This window comes from Corvus brachyrhynchos, unplaced genomic scaffold (assembly GCF_000691975.1).
Source record: "Corvus brachyrhynchos isolate BGI_N302 unplaced genomic scaffold, ASM69197v1 scaffold4, whole genome shotgun sequence".
NCBI lineage: Eukaryota > Metazoa > Chordata > Aves > Passeriformes > Corvidae > Corvus > Corvus brachyrhynchos.
The window spans coordinates 558,469-567,965 of NW_008237878.1; the positions used below are offsets into that span (position 1 = coordinate 558,469).

The 9,497-nt window shown below is 43.2% G+C and overlaps 1 protein-coding gene across 1 annotated transcript in view; it reads right to left on the reverse strand.

Annotated features, from left to right (window-relative positions):
* Window positions 1-3,755: 3,755 nt before the first annotated feature.
* Window positions 3,756-9,497, reverse strand: part of DOCK3 (dedicator of cytokinesis 3) — a 167,927-nt gene continuing 162,185 nt past the window's right edge. Inside the window, exons 53-54 of the mRNA XM_017732287.1 lie at window positions 8,748-8,830; window positions 3,756-8,262 (exon numbers count right to left, since the gene is read on the reverse strand). Coding sequence (XP_017587776.1) covers window positions 7,756-8,262; window positions 8,748-8,830 — 590 coding nt within the window. The 3' untranslated portion in view covers window positions 3,756-7,755. The remainder of the gene's footprint in view (window positions 8,263-8,747; window positions 8,831-9,497) is intronic.

Below are 9,497 nucleotides of genomic sequence, written 5' to 3' on the forward strand. Positions count from 1 at the left end.
GAGGTACAAGGACTGGATACTTTGAGGTGGGACAGCTGAGAGGTCAAAATAGCAACTTGTGTACACTTATTTCTGGCTTCTTGGGTGGGTGTTTTTGCAGAAAGAATTTGTTTGTTTGTTTGTTTAATTCCAACTTAATATTCTAGTTGCTCGGCCTATCACGTTTTGTTCAGGGACATGGGGGGATTCTTGGGGTTCTGTGCCAGGGCCAGGAGTTGGACTTTGGTGATCCTTGTGGGGCTTTTCCAACTCAGAATATTTTATGATTCTGTTCCAAAAGCCCTCACAGTTTGTGCTGTTAACTGCCTTCAACAATCCCCAACACTGTGAGTTTATAACTGAAATCCCCTTGAAGTTGGGAGAGGAGCACACATCTGCCCGTAGCTCCTTGTGCAGCTTTACATATAACTTTAGCATATCCTGGGATATCATTCCAGCGAAAGAAGGGAGAGGCAAAGTCACACAGCCCTGTACTGCAGCAGGGGAGCCTCCATGTAGCTCGGTGGGCTCTCTTGCACAGGCAGGCTCTTGAGGCAGCCTGGTGGGGCAGTGCCTAATCAGAATTTTCTTGCAGGTCATCAGGTGCAAGTGATAAGCCTGACGAGGTGACACAGTCAGTGTGGGTAGGAGGAGCACCTGATTCAGTAAAGGTCGCAGCAGGTGAGCAGTAATTAGGACACTAATTGCCAGAGTACATTATGTGTTTATTAGGAGAGGTGGTTTTGCACATTTCTAGAGCTTGTTATCTCTATGTGTTAAGATCGGTACTAATATTATTAAGTCAGTCCGTCATGATTCCCAGAATTACTCAGTATCAGAGTATTTTATGAAGATTATTGACTTTTCTAAGCTTACGTTGATTGCCCACTAAAGTCACTTAGCTGTGCAGAGAAGTGGTGGCTTAAAGTGGCCTTGTTTCTTATCAGGATAGTGGCCAAAGGAACTGTGACATGAAGTGCCTTCTTAATTAGTTGGAAATAGGGCTTAAACTTAGAATTAGGAGAATTTAGGAGGGTCACGATAAGGACAGAGTTTACCTACCAAAATAGTGCAGTTATGAAACATGTTCAAACAGAGCAGGAATTTTATACATTTTTATGGAACTGGAGAGGAGTGATTTTATTTGGTTTTGGATTGGGAAGTGAGCCCCTGTATTTCAATATGGGATCCTCAAATGGGTCTGAGGAAGAACTCCTATTGATTTTTTTTCCTTCTTTTTATTTATAGCTTATGTTTTAGCAGCTAGAATGGATTCCTCACATTTTAGTTTGTGCTTCTTTCTGATCCATGGTGAGGTTTTGGGGGCTCTGTTCGTTCCACCCTCTAGGCTCTGTCTCTCTGGAGCATTAGGGATTTGTCCTGTCTGAGACCTGGGTGATGGACAGCTTGTGCTGGTCCTCACTGTTGTTTCTTCCTAATATCCAGTCTAACCCTGGTCTTTGTCAGTGTGAAGCCACTCCCTCATGTTCTGTCACTCCAGGGCCTTGTCCAAAGTCCCTCTCCCGATCTCTTGGACCCCCTTTAGGCACTGGAGGTGCTCTAAGGTCTGCCTGGAGCCTTCTCTGCTCTGGGCTAGTCAGCCAATTGAGTGGGCAGGAGAGTTAATTTGGCTTGGTGGATCTGTGGGGATTGGAGTTGTTGGGAAGTGAAGGTCAATAGAGGACGTTCCTGGCTGCTGTGGGGGCTGGAGCTGTGCTGGCTCTGCCGTCTGAGAACACAAATCTCTTACAGCAGTGGGGGGGATGAGGGGGCTCAGCCTCAGGTGTTGGGCTGCGAGGACAAAGAAGTGGGTTCTGTCAGGGGGGAGGGGAAACAGTTTGGGAAAATGTAATGCAGTACTGCTATGAATGAATGCTGAATAGAAGATGAAGTGTAATAGATCTACTACTCCAAATTTGGGTTTAATTTATGTGGGATTGACAGTAAAGCCCATCAAAATGGAAAAGTGGTGTGTGAACCTTCTTTTAAGATGCCTGAGCTCGGAGCTCTGCCTTGTGAACTGTCTGGGTCTCTGTATCCATGGCTTGTTAAGAATCATCTACAAATGGAGGCATATTTATGCATAGGCTGTAGAAGGCTGAATCTTTTATCAGCCAGGTTAGAGTCATTTCTAGAGGTTTAATTTCTCCTCTTATCAGCTTTGCAATGAAATTCATACTGAGTCGGACAGGTCGTATATTGAAACTGTGCTGAACTTTTCTTATTTAGATAAGGAGAGGTATTTGGACATGGGATTTAGATTTCAATCTGACTAGTGTCAGCTTAAATAAAGTATTGGACTTGCACTGAAAAAAATTGTTCTGTTGCCTTTAACAGAAACTAGAGTATTTTTTTAACTCTTGTTTAAAGCTGAGGGCTTCACACATCTTTAGTTGCGCCAAAATACAGTTTTTATTTCTTGTGCTTGGTTAATAAATAGTTTTTATCTGAATAAAAAATATTTACTTAACTAAGATTTAATAAGCTGGCTTAGGAACAGTCTCAAAGGGTCTGACTGACGATAGGGTAGAGGGTCTGGAACATAAGTCCTAGGAGGAGTGGCTGAGAGTACCAGGATGTTTAGGCTGGAGGTCTTAACAGAGTCTACAGCTACCTGAAAGCCAGGTAGCCACGTGTGGGTTGGCCTCTTCTCCCAGGGAACAAGCTACAGGAGAAGAGCAAATGGCCTCAAGTTGTGCCAGGGGAGGTTCAGGTTGGATATTAGGAAAAAATTCTTTACTGAAAGGATGGTTAAGCACTGGAAGAGGTTTGCCCAGGGAAATGGTGGAGTCACCATCCCTGGAAATGTTCAAAAACCAAGTGGACATAGCACTTCAAAATATGGTTTAGAGGGCATAGTGGTATTTAGTTGAAGGTTGGACTTGGTGATCTTGGAGGTCTTTTCCAACCTGAATGATTCCATGATTCTGTTCTATGACTGACACAGTCTTCTTCAGGCATCAGGTGAACATTTTAGCTAAGTCACACTTTGATATTTTAGAGGCACTGAACTACCAAGTTACATTTTCTCTTCTCAGTATTTTTATGTGGTGTGTGCAAAGGTTGCCTTGGCAGTCCATGTACATCCTGGAGATGAAGAGTCAGACTTGCTGCTAAATGTCTGTTAAGACAGGTTTCAGAAAGTTTTCTTGTTGGTTTGTCAAGACATGAAATGAGTTATTTTGCCTCCTGTACAATGACTGGGTTTATTAGTGGTAATGGAAGAAAATTTGAGATTAGGAGCATGTAGAAGTCACCATCTGAATTCCTAAATCCTGTGTTCCTACACATCTTAACTACTATTCTTTCACATGTATTCTGTTAAAACGATTGGTATTTAAGTACTATTGCAATAAAAGAGCAGCAATCTTTTAGGCAGTGAGATAGTGGTGGTTTAACCTCAGCTGATAACTAAGTGGCACACAGCCACTCCACAGATGTCCTAGAGGAGAGCTAATCCCATTCCCTTTGTCTCTGAAAGTATTGCCCCAAAAATGTGCCTGGCCTGGGGCTGTTGCAGGTGCCATGTCCATCTACCTGACCAGACCAGGAGGGGGATGTGCCTGCTGCTTGCTTCAAGAAGTTATTAAATAACACACTGTCAGCTAAAAGAGTAACATGGAAGCTGTTCCCTCACACACGAAGTCCTTTTGGTTGCCCCCCCATTTTTCTCATCCACACAAAGGTGGGAAGTGAGGGCTGTTCCTTGTCTCTTGTGAAGGTTTGGAGAGCCTGAGGACAGCCCTGCCTCGAGGACAGCAATGACCATACAGCTGTACTGTTTTAATATCAGGTATTAATCTTTAATTCCACATCACAGCAGTCGAGTGAATGGGTAAGGGAAAGGAACCCAAAACAAACGGCAGATATTTACATCTAAAATTCACACCACTTATTTGTTGGTTCTGGAAACATGCTATCACAATATATACAATGAAGTACCTTCAGGACACTTGTACAAATTAATTTTTTCCTTTTGAATTTGATTTCCATTATAGATAAGATAGCTGTTTTCATTTTATTTTAAACATGAATACACAAAAGAGAAGTGGTTAGAGGTTTTTGCCTTTTTTTTTTTTTTAAATAAGCACAGAATGCCAGAGGTTAAAAACACATTTACAGGGCAGAATACCAGTCAGACATCACAATCTATACATTTTTTGCTCAATTTCCTGTACAAATACACAGCATTCAAATGAGGGTATTTACAAAGAAGCATGATCAGAGGAAATTTTAAATATCACATAATTTGTTTCCCAAAGGCTCTTGCTCTCTCCAGCCTCCCCAGTTTTGGCTGATACTCCCACAGAAGGGATATGCAATATCCCTTACCTAAGAAAGGGTAAGTAAGCTAAAAACCAAACAGAGGAAAAGACAAAAAAGGATCTGAGTCTTGCATACAGCAATAAAACCAACCCAACTATTGGAAAAAAAAAAAAGTAGGATTCAGAGAACTTGTGTTAATTGCTTTTCTTCTACCACTGTAGCTCCTTCTCAATTTTGTTTCAGATGGGGCAGCAGGTACACTGACGATGGAGAGATTTATAGCAGAATTCCACCAATTTTTCTCAAGAATGCACATGCTATTTTGTTATGCAAAGAAAACCCAATGAAGGCAAGTACACTGAAGTTTGAATTAGAGTTAGGTATAGAATGTCAAGGTCCTGTTCAAAACATCCTGTTGCTGTGGTTTATACAAGGAATCTTCAAATCCTGTTGGGCAAGTGCAACAACTGCTGTTGCTTCCACCTACTCCAGGACTGAGCTTGACGTTGGAGTTGTACTATGCTAAAAGACACCTCACACCCTACAGAGAAATAGTAGTTCCAGGCAATATTAGTTCCAAGATTCACAAAATCTTAATAACAGTCTTTCTATCTTCTGCCCCCTTTAAGGCAAACACTGAAAAGGGAGACAGAATACTTGGTAGATACCAGAACAATAACAGAAATTTAACTCCAGAGAGGCTTTAATTTGGTAAATTCAGCAATTTATTCCACCCTTCTTTATGTGGACCTGCCATAAATTAGGTATTTGTATACATCACCTGATTGATCTTCAAACCCTTCCAAATACATAGGAATGCCAGACTCCCCAGCTGGACTCACCACTGTTGTGCCAGGTCTCTAATCAGAGCAGGATGATGCATTTTCAGAGACTGATTAGAGCTCTGGTGGGCAGGTTTTCCAGCTGCCTGGGACTCAGTCCCATGGTAATTGCATTCTTAGTTCTGCAAAGTTTTATTTGCAAGACCTGCTGGTTTTTCACATTAAGAAAGCTCGGTAAGTCACTACATTTACTACTTTAGTCTTGCTGCCAGGAAAAAAAAGGAAACCAGGGCAAGGGAGATGGAATTAAAACTTAGTTCTTCTAAGAACTTCACTGGAAGAGTCTCAGTGGGATTGGAGGATAGCATATGTGAAAACATTTCACCCTTTTCTAAGGAATTACCTTGACTTACCTTTACTGAAAACATCAGTTGTTTTCATACATTTGTTCTATACCAGAGATCCACCTTTGGTTTGTTAACATTTATGACTGTCCTAGCATTGGAAAACTCTCCTTCCTGCTAAAGATGAAACATCCACTATGGGCCAGATTTTAGTATCATTGTTTAAATTGTGAAGGATATAATGATTACAAGCAGCCTGTGTTAGTAACAAAATAGAGGAAGCAAGAGAGACTTTGTTCCAGCCAAATAGGCCATTTAAGAAACAAATCCTTAACTGAGTAGTTTTGCATGGGCTAGAGCTTGAGAAAGAAAACAAATCCTCTTGACGTCCCCTTCATACAACTGCTGAGTCCAGACTTTTTACAGGCAGACCATCTTTAGCCAGTTCAGAAGCCATGTACTCTGCCCAGTCACTGCATTTAGAGGTAGTGCTAAAGGTGACCTGTAAAATATTTAAAATAATCCTTTTTTGCTTCTTTATGCTGTTTTTTAGCAGGAGAAACTGAGCAGTTTAGCAAGAATTCAAGATGCCAGTTCACTGCTGTTCTTGTTTCTGGCACTAATTTATATGGTGGAGGTCCTATTTGAATGTGCTTCAGATTTTTCAGTGGTAGGAAAAGAGGGAGGGCTGTTTCCATCCTATGGAGTGTGCTTTGCAGTCTGCAGGTAAAGGGTTATAAGGAAGGCTAAAATGTGTGTGGATGTGGTAAGGGAAAGGAAGGTGGCTTGTTCATCTAAAAACATTAAATACTTGATACTATCTTGATTGAAAGTTTCTTGAAAAGTATGAAAACAGGAATAAAAGGTTTCTTAGAGCCAAGATCTTTTCTTTGTAAAGAACAATACTATCCCTGAATTTTTTTTTTTCCTGAACTGTGCAAGTACTGATTAAAAGGCATGTTTTGTTTCATAGACTTTTACTGTCTTCAGCTCTGCACAGTTCTGGTTTGTGTGGTGTGGCTTGGTGTTCCCCCAATGTTCTTCAGCCCTTTCTGGAGCTTATCAATAAAAAAAAATATGTGATGGGGAAAGGCTGTATTGCTGCCTGAGGAGAAAAGGAAAAAGAAACGAACCTTACAGAAGAGAGAAACAGCAGCTCTTACTATACATTCTAAAGAAGCAAAAGAGGAAACAAACACTTGCTCTTTACAGGTTGCCTTTAAGGTCCCTGACTCTGGGGTGTACACTTGATACCGGGCATTGCTCGAGCCCTGGTGTTTTCTGTCTGCTCTGAGAGACGGGAGATTCTTTCTGCACACCAGCTGCAGTGAGTTGTTGGGAGGGACTGAGGATATTGAGTTAACAGGGAATGAATCTCAGCTCCTGGGTGATGGAAGTTGGTGAGAATTATGATGTTCAGCCCTGAGGCAAGGATTGTTGGATATGATGCATTTAAGCCACCTTTTCTTTACTGGCTGGGTCATCAACCAGCCTGTGGCATGAGAAACTCAATTTGGTTGGTTTTGTTTTAATCTGGAATAGAAATGCTGGTGTCAACAGCCTGCCCAAAGCTGGGCATGGGAAAGGCCTACAATGAGGTGATAGCTCCAGTAGCTACCAACCTCCTCTCATTCTGTAGCACAGATGAATAACACGATTCCCATGAGAAAGCAGGTTGGCTTAGCCAGTGAAAGCAAAATTTAAGAAATGAAACAGTACATAAAAAACAAAGGAGGCAGAGTTTGTTGGAAATGATATCTTGGAGATCAGTGCATCAGCACTGGTTAGATTGCCTCAGCACCTATGAACCAATGCAGGGAGATCACTGCACAGATATGTACAATCCTGCTCTCAAAAGAGCCAATTTCTTCTTAGAATTGCCATCTTTCCACTGCCTGCAGCTCATGCACCTTCCAGCCTGACAGTTCATAGAATCCCTGATTTCAGCAATGAGCTTTCAATTCTGTACAGCAAAGAAATATGTCCCTAGTGCAACTGCTTCTACTCATGTGCGTCTCAGAACTGGGAGGAAAGCAGGTCCAAAATCAACTTGCCACATTCCCCCCCTTTTCCCCCTCCACTTAAAATTGTATTTTTCAGCTTCTGCAAGTCTCTATGGCTCGTATGCCGTATGATGTGGTTAAGAAACTGCAGAAGGAATAAACTGTCCACTGCACAGAAAGTTAAAAAACATAACGGAAAGGTGTAAAAAGAAATTAAAAAGGAAAGCAGCAACCTGCCATGCTGGCCCAATTGCTTTTGTGGGCTTCAGACATAACCTTGCGGCAGTAGAAAATCGGTTTGCTGTTCTCCGAGTCCTGCTCTCTCTCTCTGTCATATCCAGACCTGGAATGCCAATGCCAGCTGTGTACCAGGAGCTGTCCCTACTGCTCACTGATGCCGTGCTCCCATGCCACCCTGGCCTGCTCTTCCTTTCCACCACTCACTGGTTGGGACACTTTACGATGCAACGGGCGGTGTTTGTCATCATCTTCAATTATCATCCCCTCCTCGTTCTCCATGTTTGGCAGCCGGGAGTGGTAAGGTTTGGGGGGTAAAGCAGGAGGGTCCATGGTGTCCTGAGGAATGACTCCAGATGGAGCAGAGTGGCTTCGGCATGGCTGGGATTTGAGCGACTCCAGGACATCAGGCTCAGAGAGACTGTACCTGACAGGGAGGTAGGGTGTCTCTAGATCTTCATCAGTGTTCCAAGCCTGGCTGGGCACAGAATCCATGGTGTCTGTGCGAGGAGGTGGTTCAGAAGAATGTCCAAAATTGCTCTCGCTCAAGGAAGAGACACCACTGCTGGCACTGCCGGATAAAGTGGAGTTACTGCCATCTAGACCAGACTGTGGACTGGTGGGCGATGCAGGGATAGGATGAAGAGGAGACTGTTTGGAGAGAAACAAAACCAGGTTAAAATTGACAAAGGAGGCAATGCTGCGTCTTGTGTGTTGATCCCCATTTCAGCTTTTGACAGCGTTGTTAACAACGGTGCTGTTCCATTTGTGTTCAAAATGTCAAGGATTATTGGTTTACATGTATGGAAGTACCACTTGTGGGCAGACAAGTGCACTCAACAACACCAGAGCTGTTAGAGAAACAGTAGCTGGGGTGATGATCAGGGTGCTGAAATCACAGCATATGGTACAAAACAGGAAAAGGGAAGGACCTACAACCCATAAGTTATTTCTATAGCGTTCAGCTGTGGAATAGGTTAAGAGCTTTCAGTGGGTTTTCTCATGTGGAAGTTACTACTAGCATGTTAAAAATAGCGTTTCTGTATTCAGAAGCTGCTTGATGGGAGCAGAGAAGGAGGGATTCCTTTCAGGAGCCCATTGTTGTCCTACATCCCTCTCTGCTCTCCTGCCATTACCTTGCGCAACGTTCGTGCGGGCAGTGCCGGAGGAGCATCACTGAGCTGGTGGTGGAAGGCATCAAAGTGCAGTGAGTAGTGTCCTGGAATGAGACAAGGGTCAGAAATGCAGACTTGTGCTGCTTCATTGCAGCCCCAGAGCTGGGTTTAGATCTGTAATGCCAGATAACAGCTCCAAATGCTCCAGCCTAGGCTGCCTGTGTGATGAATACTGCGGAGTGCATCTGTCACACACAGGCTGCTAAGGAGAAATTAAGTGCAGAGAGAGATTTTTCACTGCTCCAGTATCAAGGATCTCATGGCAAGGCAACAGGCTCTTAAACAATGAACATTTGAAGTTTCATTTAATGGCTTTGTAAGCTTAAATTACTGCTGAAGTTGGTCATTGGTAAGAAGCCAGGTCAAGCTTCAGCACTCTCACACTAAATTCTAGTCCCAGAGTACACACAAGTCGACACTGCTTAAGGACTGCATGAGTTTGAAGATTTGGGGAGAAAAAAAATTGAAGACCTCGCAGACCAGGAAAGACTATGGGGTTTTTGTTTATGGTTGTTTTTACAGGATGGGGGGAAAGGTAAAGTCAGCTTTTAGGTGGTCTGGATTTGTGTGTGTATGTGACTGCAGGCATTTGCAGCAGGCCTGCTGGGCATGTCCTTACCATGGGGCAGGCTTCGGGGAGGCACTGGTGGGGCCAGGATGTTCCCAGCGTGGGCAGACAGGAATGGCAGGGGCCCTCGGCGTTCGTCGGTC